Genomic DNA, 25,806 nt, shown 5'->3' on the forward strand with positions numbered 1-25,806 from the left:
CTGCAAAGCAGAGCAGATGAGGCCGGGCTTAAGAGAGGAATCATCCAGATTCATTCCAACATTTTCTTTTGAATTATGACGTGGGACTTTCTGTCTTTTCCTCTGCTCATTGGTGTTAAGGGTAGAGAGTGGTTACCTTGATTTGGGTGGGAATGAATTTTAGGGTTTTAGAGGGTTAAAAAGGCCTAAGTAAAGGCAGCTGCACCACTGCCCATACTTATATTAACATAACTTTTCAATACAATACATGATTGATTCGTTGATCGACTTTTAGAGATGCAGTTAGACTCTCTATGGTAAACCTATGTCAAAAATACACCGCAGGCTTTCTTTTCTAATTTGCTTTTCCAATTGTCAGCATTGCTTTTGCTTTTCTTTACGATGTTGTAAAAGCTCTTTTATTTTAAGATGCTTTATTAGCTTTCATGTATTAATCAGTAACCCGAGGATAACTTTATATCTTCAGGCTCATTTTTGTTGAAAAAACCTAGGACTTAAATTTTAGGGAAAGCTCAATTCTTTCTCCCTTTCTCGTATGTTTTTGGTGGTTCTTTTTTTTCTGTTGGCACTCTTCCATTGAATTTAAAACTAAATATTTTCAAATTTATTTGCTCCTAATATGTGCAAACACAATTTTCTTTTAATACTGCTGTATATGGTTTATAAGAAAAATTAAATTTTGTGTAAATATATGAACTTAATTAGTTTTTTAATCCTAAATATGAAACTCTGTATTTATATTGAGAAACCATGTCCTTTTTTACTGAAGAAAGATTTTATGTCCCTTTAAATTAAAATAGTTTATTTCCCATTATTTGAAAGATTATATGTCCTTTGAAATTAAAATAGTTTATTTCCCGTTATTTTTGCACTGAGCAAAATCTTTTCCATTCACATCGTGGTTTTTCTTAGTTTCGTGGTTTTTTATGAACACTAAAATCTCATCCCTCAACTTTTGTTAAGCCACAATGCGCAATAACCAATTACTTTTGTTTTCCTTACATCATTAAGACCAGCAAAAGAAATTATAATAGGAATTTCTAATTTACAAAATAAAAAATCCACTTAATTAATTTTTAAGCTGTATGATATGCTCCTTTACCTTGTTTTTCCCTCCATGTGTGTAGCTAGTTAAACACCACTACAGTAATCTCTCTCTCTCTCTCTCTCTCACACACACACACACACACAAATATAAATTCACTTTGGTTCTTTTTTAATTAGTTTGCCTGCTTTTTCCCACATGAAGAAACTCGAGGCTGTTCGTGTTGCATCATCAAGTATAACAGAACTTTTTGCTTTCTTTAGTTGCAATTTTTTTTTATAGATTGCAAACAAAAGCCACAAAACCTATATTTGATTCTTCTCCTTTTATTTTTGTATTGTTAATTCTGTTGTCTCTCACTCTCTTTTGATCCGGTGCATATGTGTGCGGGCAGAAAGTGCACAGGATTAACCTCACCATGGAGAATTTTTGAGCTCTCTTCCTTTCCTTTTTTACCTTTTTATATTCTCCCCCAGAGAGAGAGAGAGAGAGAGAGAGAGAGAGAGAGAGAGAGAGAGGTTATCCTAATCTGTTTGTGGGAGATAGCCTGGTTCTGCTTATGATATGGAAGACACCTATTCGGTTTGTGTCTGAAACCAAAGGTGCTGATCCTTGTCGGCTGTGTAGATCCAATGTAATCTGGACCCAATATCAACAGATTAAAATAAATATAGACCTACTTTTGTCTCCCATCATGATCAACCAAACACAATCAGATCATAAAACCCTCATCATCTCAAGATTGGACAACGATCAGCTTGGATTCAGAACAGAACCGAACAAACCGGATCCATGCACACAATCTCTCTCTCTCATGTGAGTCCGGATCGGTGCAATCACATGGCACAACTCTTTGTGCATTAAGCACCTGATCACCCTCCATCAAGCTTTGGACCCACAATTTACAGGCCCTGTCCCCAAGATGGAGGGTGATCAGGTGCTTAATGCACAAAGAGCTGTTCAATCATATCGCACCTGATCTTTTCACCTCTCGTGTTGGTGATTGTTCAATCAATTTGGTTGCCCACTCCCTGCAGGCATGTCCGATGCCTAGGGATTCATGGGGGGCGGAATTTCATTAAAAAATATTTAATATTTTAATTATTTGACCTAGGACCATGGTTGCTTGTTACTCAAGTGCATGTTTGCAACTTGGAAGACATTTTCTTTGTCATGATAAGCATATAGAAAGAAAATAAATAAAACAACAATTCTGGCCATTCAGTGTTCACTCGTGTCCAATTAGGCCAAAGTGTCAAAATATCAACGCTAGTTCCTTGGTCAAATATACACACGCTAGGCAGCCAACCTTAAGTTTGTGAAAACGACAGTACCACATTGTCTTTATTTTAACCAACTTGTCCAAAAACAGATCCCTATACTTGGAACTTTAGGATCTTGTATATATATATAGAGAGAACTGAACATATTAGTCCCCCTTTTTCGTTAGGTCTCGTTAGGCTCCATAGTTTGAAGTGTTTTATGATAGATCTGAACCGTTAGATGTGTTTATCATGCTTGATTTAGTAGGAATCAACCCCTGGATCATGTTTTTTTGATGAAAAATATATTTTTATGAACCACAAAAATTTGATGTCTTTATAGCCATTGATTTTTGGATCACCAAATAAACCTGTATATAGGTCAGATTCCGACGATACAAAAGTTGGTTTCCACTAAGAAAACCTATAGATCACATCTAGTGTTAGATGTGAGAAAAAATACTAAAAACTATGACTTTTAAGGGGCTTAACAAGAAAAGGGGCCCTAAGGAGCGCATTACTCATATATATATATATATATATATATATATATATATATATATATATATATATATATATATATATATATATATATATATATATAGAGAGAGAGAGAGAGAGAGAGAGAGAGAGAGAGAGAGAGAGAGAGAGAGCATATTAGGCCCCATTTCTCATTCTGCACCGTTCTCCCCTATACATTTTAAGTGTTTTATGATAGATCTGAACCGTTAGATGTGTTTAGCATATTCAATTTAATGAGAATCCACTCTTGGATCATGTTGGGGGCAGTATCATGAGGTACTGACCCTCACTAACAGCAGTGTCCATATTCATAACTATCAAGAATGACATGAAAAAAATTTGGGTTTTGGAACTTACTGCTTTTCAGATCCAAAACCCATCTACGTTGTGAACTTTGAGAATTGGATGATGGAAGTTGGACAACCCTCAGATTCAATAGTCAATGGTGGGCTCCAGTACAATCTCAATCATCCTCTGATTCATCATATGTACAGAAAGAATGGGTCCAAGCTTATTCAGACAAGCACCTCACATATCACCTATGGGTCCCAAGCACGTATAGAATCGTGCCATGTGTGACACGCACAGCTGCCAACTTGGACTCTTTCATAAATAAGTCGATTTTTGCCAGCCAACTTAGATTCCTAGAATCATCACCTACTTCCTCAGTATGAAATGCACAGCATGGACCCTAGGGGATAGCAGCGCAGCAAGGTTAAGTTTCAGAATTGATAGCCGACAGCCACTTTGGTGGAGAGAGCCAATGCAATGACTATCAATGATCTTAGTCTAATTCACACGTATCTATCAATGATCTTAGTCAACACAATGAAAGGGAACAGAAGAAAAAAGTTCCCCTCTATGATATCCGTAAACATTTTGGTCATGTGGTGTCCCTACAGAGAAAAGGATATTTGTTATCACAGGAAATGCAAATTCTTGGACCACAGGGCTTCCAAGCATGTAAAGGATGATGTTCCCTGTATTAATCTTCGTGCTTTATGCTTTTCCCTTTCTTCAACAGGTTATCTGAAAACTAGAAAGGAATATTATCACCCACTTTAGAACTTTAGACAAATGACACCCAAGGCTTATCTTAAAGATACACAAGATCACTCAATTTCTATTTCCAGAAAAATGTTCGCGCACGAAAGCCGTGCCTTCATAAATAGATATCAAATCAATTTTCTTTTCCTCTCCAAAACTGTTAACAGCAAACTTAGGTTCAGCAATTTATGAATAAAACTCATATGACAAAGTCCAAGGCTGGGGACCCTTTCTAAAAATGATACCCTCTAGTTCAGCAACCACTACTCTGAAAACAAATGCTTTCAGACAAAATCCAACACAGAGAAAGTAGGATCGCTCATGCACAGGCAAGAGTGCTTGATTGAAGTCTTTGAACATCTTTTTCCTGAATCATCACCATATTTTCCAATGGAAAATGAATTGGTGACTGCTGGTTTGCGATTTATGGACAAAGTCGACAGACCCACGAGCAACATCATCCAATCTTTCAAAAAAGGTCCAGTCTTTCTACAAAACAGGAGAGATGCCATGTTGATTTGTATATATTGCAGAGAGGAAGTAGTAAGAAACTGATTACCAAGCTTCTCAGTGAATTGCAAATGGACTCCTTTTGTTCCCAAACAGCAAAAGAACAATGGCATAGAGAGTCACCCCAGGAGATCCTTCAATCTCTAATTTAAGGTAAAAACTGGACAGACCCCTTCTAGTTCCACACCCTATATGATCATTTTTAGATCGGCTTGGCACCTGCTATATCACTTCTCTTTTCTAGACCACCAGTCCTAAGCTAGCTATCAGATGATTGTAGACGCTTCCTAGTAGACCTCAGCGGCTCAGACAACAAATATCTGCCTTCTTTAAAAACAATACAAGGCAATATTGGTAAACCTGAATTTGCGGCATTGGTCAGAACATCAAATTCTTTCATTAGAAACCAGGGAAAAGAGAATTTTGGCTTCCAATTCCACCAAATTCCGTCCAAACAACCTAAGGTTTGAAATGCTGCTAGAATCAAGTTTAATGTATTTGACAGAAGGCAGTGATGTGTGTTCACATTTGTTTATGACATCCAACAAGAAGCTAATAATAAACCAGCAACATAGGAATGTATTACTAAATACCTGAGACAGAAAGCAGCTAAGAAGCTAAATAATTGCACAGACTTGGCCAACTTATTACAAAAATCAGTGTGTATCAAAAGCAGCTAAGAAGCTAAATAACTGCATAGACTTCGGCTAACTTATTACAAGAATCAGTGTATAGTTATCTAAAAGAAAAAGTTGTTCATACCTTTGCTTTCAACATACTTTGGACGATTGTCCTATACCTGCACACCTGAATGGCCGATGGCAGGCCCCACTAGTGGATTTGAATCGTGTCCATAGCTCTCTCTCTCATTATTTGCTATGCATTACAAATTATGGTTACAGAAAGGGAATATGATTAGAGCTTGAAACCAGATTAGATTTTGCGGTAATTCTTATTCAATATTTTCCGAGTTTGTATTCATTTATCTGAAGCTAAAGGGAAAAATTATGCCTTTAATAGAGCTTTTGCAACCAATTTACATAACATAAAGAATGAACAGATACTTCCCACTATAGTATATATATACATCGCCCACGCTCACTGAGCACCATCATGAATCAGACACGTGGAGTAGATGGAACAGGCACAATTCGACCACGGCCATCCTACACAATTTGCACACCTTCATGAGTAGTCTCTGCAGCCTCTTCAGCATAAGCCTCCTGTTTCATGCAGAAACAATGATTATTTGTAAATAACATCTAATACAAAATGCCATTTCATTTCATAGGAAACTTTAAACTGAATAGAAGTATGGCCGAGGCTTCCATATTAAGGGGCATAGTGATGTAAAACGCCAAACTGCTGTCATAAAACAATGATAATGCACATCACTGATTGACAGATTTTTTTTCTCTTTGTAAAATAAGGATACTTTTTTAATAATTAAAAGGATGCTAAATTAAATGGAAGCCACTGTTTGTCATCACTTTTTCTGAGAGCAGCAATTAATAAACTATGACAACTTTTTTAAGGCATGCCATATAGGATCACCTAGGGACGTTCCAGCAGGTTCAAAAAACAATACAGCATGGCAACAAAACAATATATCCAGATCTATTACTAATTAGAGTGGTATCTCAAGCATCACCCCTCTATGTGGAGATGTCTATCTTATTAACTACTGCAAGCACTTTAATAATTAATTATTATGTTTACAAGCATATCTGTAGCTAAGATTAATGAAATAAGGAGAAAGTACTCTCTTAATAGAAGTCATTAGAAGCTGAGCATGACTTTAGATGGTCATATAAGCATAGTGACAAAAGTTTAAAATACATTTTTTTCGGCAGTAAAAAACTCATAATTTTGAATTTTTTGTTTAAATCTCACTTTTTTCTGTAAAATCTCGGCAATAAAAATTAATTTTAAAATATAAAAATGTTTTTTATAAGAAAAATATAAATAAAAATCACACAATTTTTTCATGATAAATAGCTGTTTAAAACGTCAATATCACATTTAAATCGAGATAATTATGTTTTGCAGAAAAAATCATGATATTTTGAAAATAACGCGAGAAATTGCCGTTTTTAACTTTCATGTAATTTATCGCGATATTATCGCGAGAATTTCATAAATCTCGTGATATTTGTCACTATGAATATAAGTCAAAGTAAGCAGAAAGATGATATTTTGGAAGAGCATTGGTGGCCCAAAACATGGCAACTTATTTAAAACCCAGAATGCTAGGAGTCTTTTAGCAATAGTTTGCAATGTTATCTTCTGTAGATACAATCTTTGAACTTGTTATGGGCAAAACTTTATATATCTTTGAAGGAGGTTTTACAAAGTGAATAAAAACTGCATATGATATCTAAAATGTGTGAAACTGAGATCTCCGGAAATAGAGGTCCGCTCTCTCCCTACCAACAAGTTGCATAAATAGTCTATGGCAAAGGGTCATATTCAAGATGTGAACAAATTGGGTGTTTTAGAATCGGATGTGCACATTCATGCAAGATCCGGTGCTCTCTTTGAAATATCAGCTCAAGCCAACATTGTGCCTCTGCCATTTTCTGCAAAGTTGGGCATTTTAGGAATAACAAAGAGTGAAAGAAAGTTCTGGGGAAAAGTGCCACACCCCAAAGCTGGCTGTAGTATTTTCCCAGGGCGTTATTACAAACACAAAATAAGTCAATTAATCATTTTCATTTCCAACATCTGCTAAAAAGGGAAATGTTCAAAATATTCTATGCAGTGCATCTTGTTCACACATGCACATACATACACAGATGCAAACACATGCCCACACCACTTATTGCCATTATGTAAGCACTAATGCATCATTTACAACAAGAAGATCAATAACCAGTTCTTGTATCTCGACATGTCCTTTTTCTGACAGAGCAAAGGTCATTAACATCTTGCCCAGCTCACTAGGAAGTTAAAAATTGGCATACAGCTTAGACTCCTTTAAGTGTTGCTCAGCTTTGTTTCCCACCCAACCATTGTGTGTTTTAATTCTATAGATCACTATAGATCAGTTCCTTTATACTAATGGGAGCACTGACTACATCATGAAAACCTTGAACTTGAGACTAAATATGTAGAAGTGGATTCTCAGTGTGTTGAGTAGTTGAATCCCACTTTAGCTCCTCATCTTCTTTTGAGCAGCATGTAGATTTCATCATGAGATCATACCTGCAAGTCGTCTCAAGAACTTCAAACTCTCACAGTTTATCTCAGTCACCTTGAGTTTGAGGGGAGTGCCAAATTAAATGCTTTTCATCATTAAGTATGGGGAATATCTGTCAGTCTTTTTTGAATTATGTACTGTAGGCATGAATTCAATCAGTGGTTCTTCATCCTTACTCTGTTGTCAGCAGGGTATTTACACTTCAGAAAATTCTTTTGACTGTTCACAACTTCACACAAGAGAACCAACAAATATGCATGAAAAATCTACTTCCATGGGCTCGAAATTAATTCAAACTTATACAATGAAAAAAAAATACACTAACAAATAAAAGATAATGAAATTTTAGCACTAAGTAGAAGATTAGAAGGCTGACATGAAAAAACAGTACCTTCACAGTGCAAAAGCAATGAGATGTAAAGAAAACTCTGATATCAAAAACAAAAAAAAGACACAACAACAACAAACAACAACAACAATAACTACGCCTTCATCCCGAAACAATTGGGGTCAGCGATATGAACCAAAAAAGAAATTCATTTTGGGTCTTCCACATGAATCCTTTTCCTCCAATCATTTCTATCCAATGCCATGTCCTCGGTGAGGTTCAAAGCATTCATATCCTTTCCTATCATCTCCATCCAAGTCTTCCTAGGCCTACCCCGACCTCTTTTAACTAATATATTTTCCCATTTCTCCAACCTTCTAACTGGAGCATCATTAGGCCTTCGCCGAATATGTCCAAACCACCGTAAACGATTCTCTCGCATCTTATTTTCAATGGGTGCAACACCTACCTTCTTACATATCTCCTCGTTCCGAATCTTATCTTTTATTGTATTTCCACACATCCATCTAAGCATCCGCATCTCAGCTACACTCATTTTTTGAATATGATGTCTCTTGGCAGCCCAACATTCCGTACCATATAGTAAAGCGGGTCTAATAGTCGTCCTATAAAACTTTTCCTTCAACCGCAATGGCATTCTACGATCGCACAGCACTCCAGTTGCACTTTCCATTTCATCCACCCAACCTTTATCCTATGATTTACATCTCCATCAATTTCTCCATACTTTTGAATGATGGATCCCAAATATTTGAAATAATCATTCACCGGTATTTCTTGCTCACCAAGCTTCACTACACTCCCATCACTACTTCGTTGCTTACTAAACCGACATTCCATATATTCAGTCTTACTCTTACTCAACTTCAAACCTCTAGCTTCCAATGTCTGTCTCCATAATTCTAACTTAGCATTAACCCCAGCTCTAGACTCATCAATCAAAACAATATCATCAGCAAACAACATACACCACGGTACATTTTCTTGAATTGATCTCGTAAGCTCATCCATCACTATCGCAAATAAGAAAAGACTTAAAGCAGATCCTTGATGTAACCCAACCGTTATCGGAAAATTGGTTGTCACCCCTTCACAAGTGCGGACATTGGTTACTACTCCTTCATACATATCTTTAATTATACTAATGTACTTGAGAGAAACACCTTTCTTCATCATTGCCCACCAGAGAACGTCCCTAGGTACTCTATCGTATGCCTTCTCTAAATCAATAAAAACCATATGCAAATCTTTGTTCCTCTCTCTATATCTTTCAATAAGTTGTCTAAGAAGATGTATAGCTTCCATAGTTGATCTTCCAAGCATAAAACCTAATTGATTATCCGATATCATGACAACCTTCCTCAACCTAGACTCAATCACCCTCTCCCAAAGTTTCATAGTATGACTCATGAGTTTTATACCACGATAGTTTGTGCAATCTTGTATATCACCCTTATTCTTATATAAGGGCACCAAAGTACTCTTCCTCCACTCATTAGGCATCTTATTTGTTCGCCAAATCAAGTTAAAAAGATTTGTCAACCATTCTAAACCTTTATCTCTCAAGCATTTCCAAGCCTCGATAGGTATACCATCTGGGCCAACTGCCCTTCTTGATTTCATTTTCTTCAAAGCCTCTGCAATTTCTTTCTTTTGAATCTTGCGCATGAAGTCACGATTTATCTCATGAAAAGGAATGGAGAAGTCTCCAAGAACTTGAGCATGACTATCATTAAATAGCTTATCAAAATAATCTTTCCATCTCTCCTTAATCTCCTCATCTTTGACTAAAACCCTTTGCGTTTCATCTTTGATACATCTAACCATACCCAAATCCCTCGATTTCCTATCTCTCATCTTTGCAAGCCTATAAATAACCTTCTCGCCTTCTTTGGTATCCAACTTGTCATAAACCTCCTTATATACCTTAGCCCTCGCGTTTCGAACTACTTTTTTAGCTTCCTTCTTTGCTATCATATATTTCTCCAAATTCTCATTATCACGACTCTTACTTAGATTTCTATAACACTCTATTTTAACCTTAATAGCTAATTTGACATCCTCATTCCACCATGATGTATCCTTACCTATTGGTGCACTGCCTTTAGACTCACCCAATACCTCCTTAGCCACTTTTCTCATGCCACCCGCTATCTTATTCCACATTGATTCTGAATTCTCCTCGAGACACCAATCAGCTTTCTTAACTACCTGCTCTACAAGCATTCCTTGTTTAGCTCCTTTCAGTGCCCACCACTTAATTCTAGGATCTATCCTATGTCTATCCCTTTTGCGGCATTGTCTAATTCTAAGATCTAAAATTAAGACTCTATGTTGTGTAGCTACACTTTCTCCCGGTATAACCTTACAATCGATGCAACAACCCCTATCTCTCTTTCTAAGTAGGAAAAAATCTATCTGACTCGTATTAACCCCACTTTTAAATGTTACTAGGTGAGACTCCCTCTTCCTAAACCAAGTGTTTGGTAAGATCATATCATAGGACAAACAAAAATCTAAAATCCTTTCTCCACTTTCATTTCTTTCTCCTATACCATAGCCTCTATGGATACTCTCAAATCCATCCCTACTAACGCCTACATGTCCATTAAGGTCACCGCCGATGAAAAACTTTTTTCCATAAGATATCCCTTGTACTACTCCATCTAAATCTTCCCAAAATTGATGCTTAATGGAATCATCTAAACCTACTTGAGGTGCATAAACACTAATAATATTAATAATATATGTACCTAATACTAATTTAATAAGTAAAATTCTATCACCCTTCCTACGGACCTCAACTACATTATCTATAAACTGACGACTCATAACAATCCCTACTCCATTCCTATTCCTATTTATTCCTGTATACCAAATCTTATATCCCCAAGGTTCTATCACTTTTGCTTTCTCACCTACCCATTTGGTCTCTTGTAGACATAAAATATCAATCTTTCTCCTACACATAACATCTACTAACTCTACCAACTTACCAGTTAAAGACCTTATGTTCCAAGTGGCTAACCTAATTTTATGGTCTTGGACTAACTTCTTTACCCCCACCCGTCCAACAAAGTGAGGGAACCCTTGCCTATTTGACACCACACCCGAGCGCCGGTGTGACGCGTCGCTTCTGTGCGACGATCTAGCAACCCTTGCCCATTTATCACTGAAAGGGGACGATACCTCGTGGAAAAACGAGGCTCAGGCTTAACCCTTAACCTGAAAGGGGACGATACCTCGTGAAAAAACGAGGCTCAAGCTTAACCCTTAACCTGAAAGGGAACGATACCTCGTGGAAAAAAGACACTCACTGAAAAAAATTAAATGAAAGAAGTGCTAAAATAACATGACAAACTTGGATACTTACACTTACTTCGGAAGGCAGGTCCACAGGAAACAAGTGTATAGAGCTGGGGTTAAAACTGACTCCACTGCAGAAGTTCCAAAGCAAACATAAAAGAAGAAATCAACAATATATATTTATGTTAATTTGATAAAAAGATAAAAAGACAAAGATTAGCAACAGGAGACCAAGGTCAGATAAAATCCAAAATTAGCCAATGTTAAAAACAGGTTCATGTTGACAAAAACACAGAGATAAAAAAAGGCTAGCACTAAAGCAAAGAAAAAATCTCTGGAACAAACCTGTTAGAAAGAACTAGCTGCCATACATATGGAATAAAAAACTCCTCTGGATGATGCTCTTGTTCATATGTAAATCTTAACTGTGTAAACATCTGTTCAAATCCAGCCAATTACAACTTTGCATAAAGAGATGATCACTTGCTATCACTGATTTTTCAAGCAATTATGGCAAGATAAACTGGGAAAGATTAGACACCAAAAGATGTCAAAAAGGCCAGCTTGAGGAGGAATACCAACTGCACTTTACATTACTTTACCTTCATTCCTTCACCTCGCCAAGATCGACAATTAATGATTATGATTTGTAATACCTTCTCAACAGACCATCCACCATCCATACTTTGTGCATCCATGCGACTATTGAAGAAATCCAACACCTACAGCAAATAATGTTATCAGTCTCAAGAATATATTCAAATAGAAATTGTTTAACAGATCTGGCAGACCTTGAGAACTTGAACCACAAGAATTTATCAAACAGGAGGGAAGTTAATACCGTATAAATGTTTTCAAGAAGTTCACTAAACCGTGGATGATTCTTGAAAGGCTGAAAGACCTCCTGCCGGTGCATTATTGCATAAACAATCTGCTCCAAAGGAAAAATACGAGGGATGTCAAGTATCAGATGTACCAAAATCAGTTATACCATTATTTTTATCATCATCATCATCACACCTTGGCCTAGGCTGTGACTCATCAATCATGCATATGAGATTGAAAAAAATTGGTAACTAATATTTGTACAATACCTCAGGATTTTGAGGCAAAGCATATGAAAGAATTGCATTTAAGATTTCCAAAACAATTCTTAGGAAATCTGTGTAGATGTGTAGCTCTGATGACTGCACAAAATGAAAAATCAAGTATTATGAACATGTAAAATGTCCATTCAAATATGTTATATGTTGATGGCTTTAAAGTTTAAACCAAAATCAGCAATATAAAGATCATGAGCCACACCATATCTTCTGCTATGTTGTTTCCTTCAACAAAGCCAGATTCAATCTTAAGAATCTTGTCATTACTGGTCCCTGCTAATTTCATGTACCTGAAGGAATAATGCAAACTCAAACACTGCAAAATATCAAATATTCTGAGGGCCTTTCTCAGAAAAGCAAGATTGCTTCTGAAAAGTAGGACCATCTAGACTTCCTGACTTCACCTGCCAAATTAGCAAAGTTCTGAGTAAAAAAAAAGCCAAGTGTAGCATACTTGCGTGAAAGCATATCAAAAAGGCTAACCAGCCTTTGTGAAGCATATGCACTCAAGCAGTGGACATGCGGAGCCATGTTCGCTAAAGTTGCAAGACAGTTTGTGTGAAGATAGACATCCTGGAAAATTTTAACACATCACAAACAACACCTAACAACAAAAACAATTTGATTATAGGCTTGTATGAACAAAACCTCAGAAGTTCTAAACTGATATGCAGTTAAAATTTAAAAATGAAAAAACATAGGATTTATGTTTACACGTGTACACTGTACTAACTTTGCCTTTTTGGCATGGAAAAGATGTATGAGCCTTTTTGGCATGGAAAAGATGTATGAACTGCATGGGAGTTTTTCTGTGTTTTCTTATGTACAATTGCTCAGTAGTAAAGTTGAGCTACTCGGGAACAACTTAGCAAAAGCAAAAAAGCACATGCAGATGAAGATATCACATGGTTCGGCAACATACCTGCAGTTTTGATAGATTGTATTTTACTGTTCTAATGAGTATCACAACCATCAGAGAACCAAGAGACGTATGATGCAAAAGGCGCTCTCTATACCAAGGAATGTTTGGAAGTATCTGAAAAAGAATCCAAAATCTAATAAACAATAAATCAAGGGAAAAAGTACATAAAAGATAGCACTAGTGAAATGACAAATCAACTCTTACCAGCTTATGGATGCTGGCATTGAAAGATGAGTCTTGACTTAGTATGAGAAGGATTATCAACAGCATGTATATCTGATTAGAGGTCCTCTTTGAAGCATCATATAGCATCTCTAGTACAGGCATCAGCTATCCATAAAATTGATTATAGATACAATAATCAGATCATTGTGCTATGCAAGCTAGAACTGCTTGATAGAAAAATATTTTGAACACAAAACAAATGCAAAGTATATTGTGTGCAGCCTGCGTGTGTGCGTCTATGTAGTCAAAAGCCCCGACTAGTCACCGACTAGTCCGCCTAGTCAGTCTAGGCGTAGGTAAAACGCCTACACTTTGCAATTCCTAGGTGGGTACCTTAAAAGGTACCAATTTTGCCAACTAAGGAGCCTAGTCGCCGACTAAGCTGCCTCCACCTAGGCACGAGGGCAAGTTATTGATTATATATATATATTGTTATTTTTTTGTATATATATAATTATATATGTGTGTGTGTTTGTATGATTTTTTATGTGAAACCATGAAAACATGGTTAGTTATTATATATATATATATATTATGTGTGTGTATATGTTACTTTGTTTTTGATGATTTTTTCTATAAAAGCCTGAAAGCATGATTAGTACTATGAATTATGTAATAAATTATTTATATATGCATGTGTTATTGTGCTTCTGTGTGAAAGGTTGAAAGCATATTTTGTTGATTATACTGAATTATGTTATGAATAATTGAAATATATATATATATATATATATATATATATATATATATGTGTGTGTGTGTGTGTGTACAATTATATATATGTATATTCTGGTTATGTATATTAATATATTTTGTGAAAGCATGTGTAATTTTGTACTTGTGTAATGAAAATATCTTATTAGTAAAAGAATTAAACATATTTTTATGTATATTTCATGTACTTTTTTTATTGGGGTACCGACTAGTCCGGCCTAGTCCTCGACTAGTCTTTTTAAGGGTCTACCGACTAGGCATCGCCTAGCACTTTTGACTACATAGGTGTGCATGCAAACACGTGTCATGAATGAGGTTACACTAGCTTAAGTTCCTTGAGAAAGAAAAATGAAAAAGGAACTCAAGAAGACCTACAATTCATAACAGACACAGCGACGATATTGTTAGAATTCCACTTTGGTACCTGTATTGAGAAAGGAGAGAGAGAGAGAGAGACGAAGAAAAGGATACAAGAGGGGGCTGCGGCTGTCACGATTTCTATATTGAAATCGTGACCTAAAACTGTGCATTTATATTTGCATTATAGAGGTATGGATCCGGGTCTGGTGTATCCAGACTCGATTAATAAAAAGGTTTACATGGCTCGGGTCCTCTGTACATAATCTTTACATGGATCGGGTCGGATCCTTGGTCAAATCCTTTGCACCTTTTTCACCCCCCTTCAAGTTGATCATGGTTTTGGACTATGAACAACTTGCTTTTAAGCATCCAAAAACGATCCTTTGTTAACCCTTTGGTAAATATGTCTGCAACCTGCCTTTCAGTACTGACAAACTCAGGCTCAATCTCTTTTTCTTCAACCTTTTGTCTCACAAAGTGTTGGTCGATCTCAATGTGCTTGGCACGACTGCGATGTACTGGATTGAATGATATGTTGATAGCACTTTGGTTGTCACATAGCAAGGTAGTGTGGGAGATCTTTTCTCCTACTTCAGTTAGTAGATGCCTGATCCATGTGACTTCGGCAATAGCAGCAGCCATGGATCTATACTCAACCTCAGTGCTTGATCTAGCAATAGCCTTTTGTTTTCTACTGCTCCTAGAGACTAAATTTCTTCCAATGAAGACACAATATCCTGATGTAGATCTTTGTTCGTCAGGATCTCCTGCCTAGTCTGCATCACAATATACAGTAAGTCCGTGCTCATCTTCGCCATATGACTGTGGTGAATATATCAATCCATCTCCAATAGTCTCGTTCAGATATCTAAGGATTCTCTTGACCGCTTCCATATGTCCAGTACGTGGCACATGCATAAATTGAGACACTTGATTGACTGAATAAACAATATCAGGTCTAGTGAATGTGAGATACTGTAACATTCTTATTATGCTTCGATACCTGGTGGGGTCATCACACAGATCTCCACCATGAGCGTTAAGTTTTTGATGAAGCACACTCAGAGTTCTTAGAGGTTTGCAGTCTTTCATGCCTGCCTTGCTGAGAATATCTACGGTGTACTTGTGCTGAGTGAAGGTCAAGTCATGAGCTTGGTTATCAACTTCTACACCAAGAAAATAACGTAAAACTCCAAGATCTTTCATTTTGAACCTCTGACCTAGTAAGTCTTTTACTTCTTGGATGTGGCCCGCAGAGTTTCCTATGATGATAATATCATCGACATAAATTAATAAGAGTGATCAAAGGCTGACTTTTAAAAATAAATAATGGTCCAGCATGGAACGTGAAATTCATGTTTTTGAATCTCTAGCGAGAAACTATCAAACCAAGAGCGAGATGCTTGCTTCAGACCATAGATAGCGCTTTTTAACATGCACACATGGGTTTTACAATTTTGTTCTTGATATCCAGGGGGTTGCTCCATGTATACTTCCTCCTTCAAATCCCCATGCAAGAATGCATTTTTTACATCAAACTGACTCAACTCTCATCCATGTTCAACAACCAGAGAAATGATAATTCGAATTGTTCCCATTCTTACAACCAGACTAAAGGTCTCATCATAGTCTTGTCCTGCTTATTAAGTGAATCATTTTGCCACAAGCCTTGCCTTATATAGTTCAATGGTTCCATCTGGCTTGTACTTTATTTTGTAGACCCATTTACACCCGACAACATTTTTGTCAAGTGGTCTGGGAACAACTTCCCAGGTTCCACATTCATGTAAGGCTTGCATTTCATCATTCATGGCTTCTACCCATTTGGTAGAAGTGGCTACCTGATAGTACATGATGGGCTCATCTTCCTTATTGATGGCAGTTAAAAACTGTTGAAGATCCAAGGAGAAGTTGCTATAGCTAACCCACCTATCAATAGGATGTCGTATGCAGTTTGATTTTCTGACCTCAAGATTATGAGAGGGAGTAGGATTGACGACTGAGACATGATCTATGTCACACGGACTCGGCTAAGGAGGTGTTGCACCTGAGTCGACACGCCCCGACACGGGTGCGGACTCGGGTGCGGCTTAGGACTCAGCCCGGACTCGGTCAACGCCGAGTCGAACTCGGTCAACGCCGAGTCGAACTCGGTCAACGCCGAGTCGAACTCGGTCAATGAGTCCAGGCCGAGTCCGTCCACATTTTGGACTCGATCAACTTTGACCGAGTCCAAAAATGTCTATTTCGACTTTTAAATTACATTTTGGATCTGGGTCGGGTCGGGTCCGGACCCGACCCGACCCAAATCCAATTTTCTTTTGCAGTCGAACCCTAAAAGGGGTTTATCGACAGGGGGAGAGGCTTACCCTCTTGATTTTGCTTCTCCCCTTCAGCCCCTGCAGCTTTCTCCTACACCCACGCCGACGATCCAGACTCCGGCGACGGTACGCACAGGCAGCCATTGTCTCCCCCTCCGTCAACAGGTATGTCGATCAACCCTCCCTCTGCTCGCAGAAGAGGGGATCAGCCCCTCTCTGTGCCTCCTATTCACAGAGGAGGGGCTTGGCCCCTCCTCGTTTCGCTTATGCCAGGCATGCCCCTCTGCTCGCAGAAGAGGGGCTCGCCCCCCCTCCCTGCACCCTCTGCTCGCAGAAGAGGGGCTCGGCCCCTCCCTGTACGTCTGATTCATAGAGGAGGGGCTCAGCCCCTCCTCGTTTCCCTTTTATTGTAGGGGTAAGAATTAGGAGTAAGAGAAGGAGGGGGCTCGGCTGACAGGCCAAGCCTTGCCACGCCGAACAACAAAGGAAACGAGGAGGGGCTCGGCCCCTCCTCGTTTCCCCTGCTGCCTTTGGCTTTTTGGCAAGGCGAAGCCCCTGACACGGATAAGTTTCAGCAGGGGCTTGCCCTGCCCCTCTTTTTTTGTGTTAGATAGGGGGTAGCTCCTATTACTATTATTTTGAAATTTGAAGTGTTTATTAACTTTATTTTATTTACTTATTTTCTTTTTAGATTTCACTTTTCAGATATAATGGCGAGTTCTAGTGGTAGTGTCAATACATTTGGTTCAAGTTCTAACCCTGAATTAGAAGTTTCTCAACCACTTTGGAGGCTTGTGACAAAAGGGGTAAAAGCTAGTAGTGGTGGTGGTGGGAATGTGCAGTTTCATTGTAATCTATGTAAGACTGTTTTCACAGGTTCTTATACGCGTGTGAAAGCACATCTTTTGCATATTCGTGGTCAAGGAATTAGGGCATGTTCTGGGGTTGACAAAGACATGTTAAAGCAATTAAAAAAAGAACAAGAGGAAGCTGAAAAGAAGAAAATTGCAGAGATGAGAAGCGATTCGATTAATTTCTCTTTTCCTACTGCTAGTGATATACAAGAAGAGCTTTTAAAGAAAAGAAAGATGGAAAGCAATAAAACAATACAAGCATCATTCAAAAACATGGCAAGAGCAAAAATTGATAAAAAGATTGGTCAATTCTTTTACTCAAGCTCAATTCCTTTTAATGTAGCTAGAAGTCCATACTGGAAAGATATGATTACATCTTTGGCTAATTGCAATTTTAGTGGTTATGTGCCTCCTAGTTCAGAAAAACTAAGAACAGTCATTCTTGCAGAGGAAAAAAATAGAATTAAAGACTTGTTAGAGACTCAAAAATTTGCATGGAAACGACATGGAGTGTCGATTGTTTCTGATGGGTGGACTGATATACAAAGGCGACCACTGATAAACTTCATTGCTTACTCACTTAATGGGCCAATCTTTTTTAAGAATGTTGATGCATCTGGAGAGTATAAAGATGCTGAATATTTAAAAAGATTATTTGTCGGAGTGATAAAAGAAGTGGGTGAAGAAAGTGTGCTGCAAATCATTACTGACAATGCTCCAGTTTGCAGTCGTGCAGGAATGAATTTGGCAAGTGAAGATACATATTCACATATTTTTTGGACTCCTTGTGCAACACACAGTTTAAATTTGACACTTAAGAGTATATGCAATCCATCAAAAGATGATGCACATGCACATGAAATGTGCTTATGGATTGAGGAAATAGAACATGATGTTCGAAATATTAGAAATTTTGTTGTAAACCATCATCATGCCCTTTCTATATTTAATAGGCATTCTGATCTCAAGTTACTGAAAGTTGTTGAAACTCGTTTTGCTTCTCTCATTGTTATGATAAAAAGAATTAAGCAACTCAAGAATGCATTGATGATAATGGTGGCTGATCAAGATTGGGATTTTTATCGGACTGAAGATGATGTCAAGGCTCAAGCTATCAAAAAATGCATCTGTGATGATTTTTGGTGGGATAAAATTACATATTTTGTTGAATGTACAGAGCCTATTTGGGAAATGTTGAGAGCAGTTGACAGAGATATACCCATGCTTCATAGAATTTATGAAATGTGAGACAATATGATTGAAAAAGTTCAAAGCATCATTTTTAAACATGAGAAGAAAGATATTGCACTTGATGAATCAGAATTTTACAATCATGTACATTCAGTTTTAGTGAGAAGATGGGATAAAAGCAATACACCTTTGCATTGCATGACACACTCTCTCAATCCAAAATACTACGCAAAAAAATGGTTGACAGCAGGTGTTGGTCGTGTTTCTCCAAATGAAGATCATGAGATATCAAGAAATAGAATAATATATTTGGGAAAACTTTTTAATGATCCTCACATGTTTAAGGTTATAAATAGTGAGTTTGGCAAGTTTTCTACTGGGAGATTTGATTCTTTAGCAACACTTGTGGCAAGGGACGAGGAAGATCCCCTTAATTGGTGGGCAACATATGGATCAGAGACACCAAATCTGCAACGTCTTGCAAAAGTTGTTATCCCAACCTGCTACATCATCTTGTTGTGAAAGAAATTGAAGTACATATGCTCAAATTCACAACATTAAAAGAAACAAACTCACTAGTAAAAGAGCAGAGGATTTGGTTTATGTTCACTCAAATCTACGATTAATTTCTCGCCGCACCAAAAAAGAGTATAAGTATTTTTTTTTTGTATTCAAAGTTTGTATTTAAATATTTGCATTCAAAGTTTTAAGTTAGATACTAATATAGTCATTTTTTGATGCAGTTGTGGACCATCCAAGAATTGAGATGTAAATCCAGAAGATTTTGACTTTGAGGGAGAACATAATTTACATACTCTCAACATGGACTACCTCGATCCTGTTCTTCCCTCTAATTCAGACGATGAGGCAGATTTATGATAAGTTTTGTTGTTTATCACACTCACAAGCTTCTTTATGTGTTATATTTTGGTAAGTTTGTGTTGTTAAGAATTGCTTTTTTATTTTTGCTTTAAAATTTACAATCTTTATGTGTTAATTTATTGTTATATATATAATTATATATATTTAAAATATATATATTTATAATATATATATATATATAGCCGAGTCTCCGTGTCCAAATTTTTTGGAATTGCGCCGCACCCGCACCCGCACCCATGTGACATAGGACATGATTTGAATGACTTGATGTTGTCGGTCTATGTCTAGAATAGACAATGCCTTTGTATTTGCCCGGTACTTCCTTTGCATTCTGCGATCCCGACATTCCAGTGTTCTCAAACATCTCTTATTCTTGCTGCACGCAATCTGAGGAACATGCTTCATTGGAGCCAGCAAAAAGTTCTGAGCTCAGCCAGGGATAGTAAACTTCAGTTGACATATTCGTTGCGTCAGCTCCGTGATCAAAATTTTGTTCATCAAAGACAACATTTCTTGAGATTCTGATGCGTTTGTTGGTGGGATCATAACACTTATATCTTTTGTAGTCATCTGCATATCCCACAAATCTACACTTCTGGGCCTTATCCTGAAACTTGTTTCTTAGGGACTGATCAATATGCACATAGCAGACACATCCAAAAACACGCAGATCATAATAACTAGGATAAGCTCCAAAAAGACAGTGATAAGGAGACATATTTTTCAGAATAACCATAGGCAATCTATTTATCACATGCACAACATAATGGAAAACTTCTGTCCATAGGTTGATGGGAAGATTGTTGTCATGAAGCATACTCATGGCACTTTCAATGATATGCCTATGTTTTCGTTCAGCAATCTCATTTTGTTGAGGGGTGTGAGGACAGGACACCCTTCTTCCTATTCTGTTATTTCGAAGAAAAGAAATAAAATCACGGGATGAGAATTACCCACCTCCATCACATTGAAAAAATTGAATGGACTCAGAAAATTGATTTTTGACAAAGGAAAGAAAATTTTGAAACAAAGAGAAGACTTCCAACTTTTTTTTTATGAAATATATCCAAGTGTATCGAGAATAGTTATCGACAAAGATTAAATAGTATCTGCTCCCAGATCCAAAGGCAATTGGGGTGGGTCCCCATACATCAGAACAGATTATCTCAAAAGGTTTTGAAGCTCTCTTATTAATGGAATGAAAAGGCAATACATGACTCTTGCATGAAAGACAACTGAAACACTTGTGACTGCTCTCATCCCCATTGAGACTTTCTTTTGGAATGAGATTATTAGAAACAAGTTTCTCAATAAAATGACTTCCACAATGTGCTAATCGACTATGCCATAAGAATGACTTATTACATTCAGAAATACTAAAAACATTAGCAGAAGAGGATGAACACGACTCTAATGAAGGCTTCAAATTCAGATGAACAGGGCGAACAACATGACATGGAGCTTCATCAAAGACATACATATTGCCTCGTCTCTTTCCTTCAGCGAATGTTTCCCTCGTGCGTAGGTCCTTGACCTGCATAGAGAAGGGAGTGAATTCAACTGAAGCATTATTATCATCAATAAGTTTGGAGACAGAGACAATATTTTTTTTAATGTCAGCAACATGAAGAACGTCAGAAAGAGTAAGAGTGGAATGTGACATGGAAATGACAGTTTTTCCAACATGAGAAATAGGATGGTGGGATCCATCTCCAGTGACAATCTCACTTTTTCCAAAATAAAGAATAGGGTTAGAAATCTTACCTGCATCACCTGTCACATGAGTCGCTGCCCATGAGTCGACAAACCAAGTGCCTTCATCACTCTGCTTCAATTTCAACTCTGACAAGGCAGATATCAGCAGATCTTTAATCTCTCCACTGTCTCTGGTATTTGAGAATTTCCTTTTGGTTTCTATCTATGGACCCTTTCCTTTATTCTCTGGATTATGCCAACAATTCGCCTTGATATGCCCCTTTTTGTTACAAAGGAAGCAAGTAGGGATGGATCTTGATCCCTGCGCATGAGCTTAACATATTTGGAGTAGGAAGCAGACCACGCCCTTCGTGTCCACTTCGCCCTTGTCTTCCTCGTCCTCGTCCTCTACCATAAGTCACTCCTGTGGCAAAAACTTCTTGAGAATTTGTGTGAACGTGGGATTCTTCAGAGAATCCTTTCAGAGTCATTTCGTACAGGATCAATTTGGCTCGTAGCTCATCAAAAGTAGGGAGAACAGGAAGGCACAATAGTGAAGTGACTATCATATTGTAGTCAGATCCCAATCCACTCAGAGTTTGTTGCACCATGTCATTGTCACTTATGGCACATCCTATAACGGCAAGCTGATCTGTGATGATCTTTATCTTGTTCAAATATTCCATGATGGTCATGGAGTCTTTTCTTAACAATTGAAATTCTCTTTTTAGAAAAACCATCATTGCTTGAGAAACTTGCGAATATGTCTGAACCAGTCATTCCCAGAGTTGTAGTGTTGTACAATTGTCGGGAATGGCAACAAGGACCTCTTGAGATAGAGTTGAGGTGATGTATGCAACAACTGATTGATCTTTCCTTTCCCAATTGAGAAATTCTACATTTTTGACATATACGATCGAACTCGCCCCTTGATCATCTTTCTCTTCTCTCGGGACAAATTTTGGTGGGACTGAAGTGGTTCCATCCAGGTGACCTAAGAGACCTTGGCTCCTTATAAAAGGAATAATTTGTCTCTTCCAAATCAAGAAGTTTGAGGTATTCAACTTTTCATAAACGAGTTGGTTGAGAAAACTTGAAGAAAGATTTGAATGAGAGGAATAAGGATCCGTAGAGAGTAAAATTCAACAAGAGTGTTCACGAAGTGCAAGAGTTTTCACGAAATGCTCAGCCTTTTTTTTTTCTTTTTTGCGGCTATCAGATTCAGAGAATAAAGGGACTGAACCTTTTCCTAAGCACTCCAGAAAACTGAGATTGACGTGATAAAATAAACTTTCCCACGTTAAATATATTTTCAGGCAAGTAGCAGAAATAAGAATAAGGAAGGGAACTACACAGTAAACATATATTTGAATGTGCAATAATAGGTGCGTGGAGAAGATTGGACATAGGAAGATCGAACAGACAATAGCAATAAAGGGAGGTCAAGCAGGCAATATCAAAAAAATTAAAATAGGGATCGTGATTGGTCTGGTGTTTCACGTGAGTCGATTTCAGCGATTCACGTGAAACACAGTCGCTCCTTTTCACGGTCTGGGTTCACGTGAACAAGATTAACGTGAATCTCAAATCCAAGAGAGAAACAAGCCCACGTGAGATGTGGGTACATAGAAAAATTCAGGAAAGAGAAGAAGAATGAGAGAAGAAAGGAAATGAAGAAGAGTAGAAAAGGGGAGAAGCGAAAAAACTCAAAACTCTGATTGTCGCACCTGACGAAAACTTTTTCCGACCCTTAGACAGATCTCGGCTCTGATACCATCTTAGAATTCCACTTTGGTACCTGTATTAAGAAAGGAGAGAGAGAGAGAGAGACAAAGAAAAGGATACAAGAGGGGGTTGCGGCTGTCATGATTTCTATATTGAAATCATGACCTAAAACTGTGCATTTATATTTGCATTACAGAGGTATGGATCCGGGTCTGGTGTATCCAAACCCGATTAATAAAAAGGTTTACATGGCTCGGTACATGGCTCGAGTCCTCTGTACATAATCTTTACATGGATCGGGTCGGATCCTTGGTCAGATCCTTTGCACCTTTTTCAGATATGACACTAAAATATCCTTTTAGCCACTTAGGACCATGAAGCATAGTTGGCAAACCGGGCGATCTAACTTGGGAATCGCTCGAGTCAGATTGGATCGCCTACTTACTGGGCCGCCGATTCAGGCAAGTCCTGGTTTAACCAAGATCGGTTGGGAATCGACTGGCTCGGTAAGATGACTAGGCGATTCAATCTCAATTCACTGAGTTGTTTTGGATTTTGTACCGGTCTGATTCGATATGAACTGATTTAACCCTTTAAAAGGGATTTTTTTTTAGAAGGGCTTGTTGACCCTTCTTGTTCTCTCTCGCCCCTTCTCAAACTCGAACCTCAGCACTCCTGAGCGACCACAAACAAAGGTTCTCTCTCTCTCTCTCTCTCTCTTTGAGAGGTGAGCCGAGGCCCTTCTCTCTCTCTCTTGTTGAAAATGGTGAAAAACCCTCAACAGTGTGTAGTGTGGGGTTTCCTTATAATTTTTAAGATTTTTTTACCTTTTTTTCTTTGTAATCATTAGGTTTTGCACAGCTGGGGATGTTTGCACAATTTTTTGTCTTTGAGTGCATACTGTGTGCTGCTAAATTATATGCTGCACATTTTTTATTTTTCTAAAAATTGGCATATAGATTGTAGAATATGGGAGTCAGGAGAGGCATCAGAATATTACAAAATGATGCTTGCAACAGGTTGAAAATTGAAAATTTCAGGTATGCTTCTTTATTAGTTTATTCTGTTATGATATGAATTAAATTATTAATGGAATTTTATTATTTAAAACTTAGAAAGTTAGTGATTACTAGTTTACTTGTTCAATTTTTACTTGTTTCATTTCATTATTGTTCTTATGTAAGTGCAGATATATTACAAAACAATGCTTGCAACAGGTCGAAATTTGAAAATTGAAAATTTCAGGTATACTTCATTATTAGTTTATTCCGTTATGTTATGCATTGATAAATTTTATGATTTTCAACTTAGAAAGTTAGTGATTACTAGTTCACTTGTTTCATTTCATTGTTGTTTGAAATATTTTTTTATGCAAATCTTTTGTAGTTTCTATTCTTTGATGCTTTGATTTAGTGAATTTGATGCTTGGAGTTTGATTATTTGCATTCACATTGTAGAAAACATAGTGTTATATTCAATATTTACAATTAAAGTATAATTAAAAAAGACTAAAAAATTTTAGGTCCTAACCTATGTCACATGGGTGCGGGGGTGCGGCACTTTCAAAAAACCCGGGTGCGGCAAAAATATAAAAAATTATATATATATAAAGTCCAAAAGTTGGACATAAATGACCTTGGGTGCAGTCAGGTTGACCGCATTGGGTGCGGGTGCGACACCTAGTTGGAGAATTCCTGTGACATATAGGGCAAAAAAATTTTCTTGGCAAATTTTTTTCAAGTTCGAAAATTGAACCAAAATGACCCTGGGTGCGTTGACCGCACCCGGTGCCGCACCTGCACCCGCATCGCGTCGACGCAGGTGCGACACCGTGCTAGCCGAATCCCTGTGACATAGGTCCTAACTCGTCCAAGTTACCGAGTCGACCCGTTGACCCACGAGTCAGGGGTTGGGCGATTCGAGTCTGAGTGATGGGTTTGCCAACAATGCCATAAAGAGCCACCCAGTTATAGTAGCTCATTATGGTGCTTCTAGGGAGCACCAGATATCAAACAAGCACCTGCATTTTCCCATGTCATACACAACTAAAATTTAGGGGACAACTGATGCAGAGCAGGCCCAGAACACCCCATACCCAACAGCACACAGACGTGTTTCGGGTATGGGATCGAACCCGAGACCCGGATCCAGTTGAAGCCTTTAAATAAACTTCTTAGGGTTGCGTGCATGTGGAGAGAATATTGAATTTGGCAGCAACCATTTTTTCTTGAGCAGCTTTCCTTTGATTTTTTTTTATTCCGTCCATTGTTGGTCTCATTTTCATTTACTTTCATTTTTTTTATTCCGTCCATTTTTTCTTTGCTTCCGTTTGATTATTTTGTCGTTGCTCTGTCACATTTAGCCTACAACAGACTATTGGATTTTTTTTTGAAAAAAGCTTCTTGCCTTTGCTTCAGACGCACATTCTTTATTGCGTTTTCCTTTTCTTCTGTCAGTTTCAGTGCTTTGTTGATTTTTCTATTAGTCGTGGCTTTTCATTTCACTGTTAGTATTATCAAGTTGTAAACATTTCCAGTCCTTAATCCCCTGTTGTTTGATTACGTGAAACTGAGC

General features: G+C 37.7%; 1 protein-coding gene across 3 annotated transcripts in view; it reads right to left on the bottom strand.

Moving 5' to 3' along the window:
* Positions 1-5,308: 5,308 nt before the first annotated feature.
* The window catches only part of LOC149830607 (uncharacterized), a 31,802-nt gene continuing 11,304 nt past the window's right edge, over positions 5,309-25,806 (bottom strand). For 2 of the 3 annotated variants that reach the window (XM_090016635.1, XM_090016637.1), the window contains exons 9-18: positions 13,470-13,595; positions 13,266-13,379; positions 12,798-12,916; positions 12,546-12,633; positions 12,335-12,427; positions 12,082-12,171; positions 11,843-11,962; positions 11,586-11,677; positions 11,308-11,371; positions 5,309-5,609 (exon numbers count right to left, since the gene is read on the bottom strand). In XM_090016635.1, the coding sequence (XP_089872761.1) occupies positions 5,553-5,609; positions 11,308-11,371; positions 11,586-11,677; positions 11,843-11,962; positions 12,082-12,171; positions 12,335-12,427; positions 12,546-12,633; positions 12,798-12,916; positions 13,266-13,379; positions 13,470-13,595 (963 nt within the window). In that variant the 3' untranslated portion in view covers positions 5,309-5,552. The remainder of the gene's footprint in view (positions 5,610-11,307; positions 11,372-11,585; positions 11,678-11,842; positions 11,963-12,081; positions 12,172-12,334; positions 12,428-12,545; positions 12,634-12,797; positions 12,917-13,265; positions 13,380-13,469; positions 13,596-25,806) is intronic. The other variant, XM_090016636.1, reaches the window with a different exon arrangement.

This window comes from Nuphar pumila, chromosome 8, assembly GCF_984573655.1.
Source record: "Nuphar pumila chromosome 8, dmNupPumi1.hap1.1, whole genome shotgun sequence".
Lineage (NCBI taxonomy): Eukaryota > Viridiplantae > Streptophyta > Magnoliopsida > Nymphaeales > Nymphaeaceae > Nuphar > Nuphar pumila.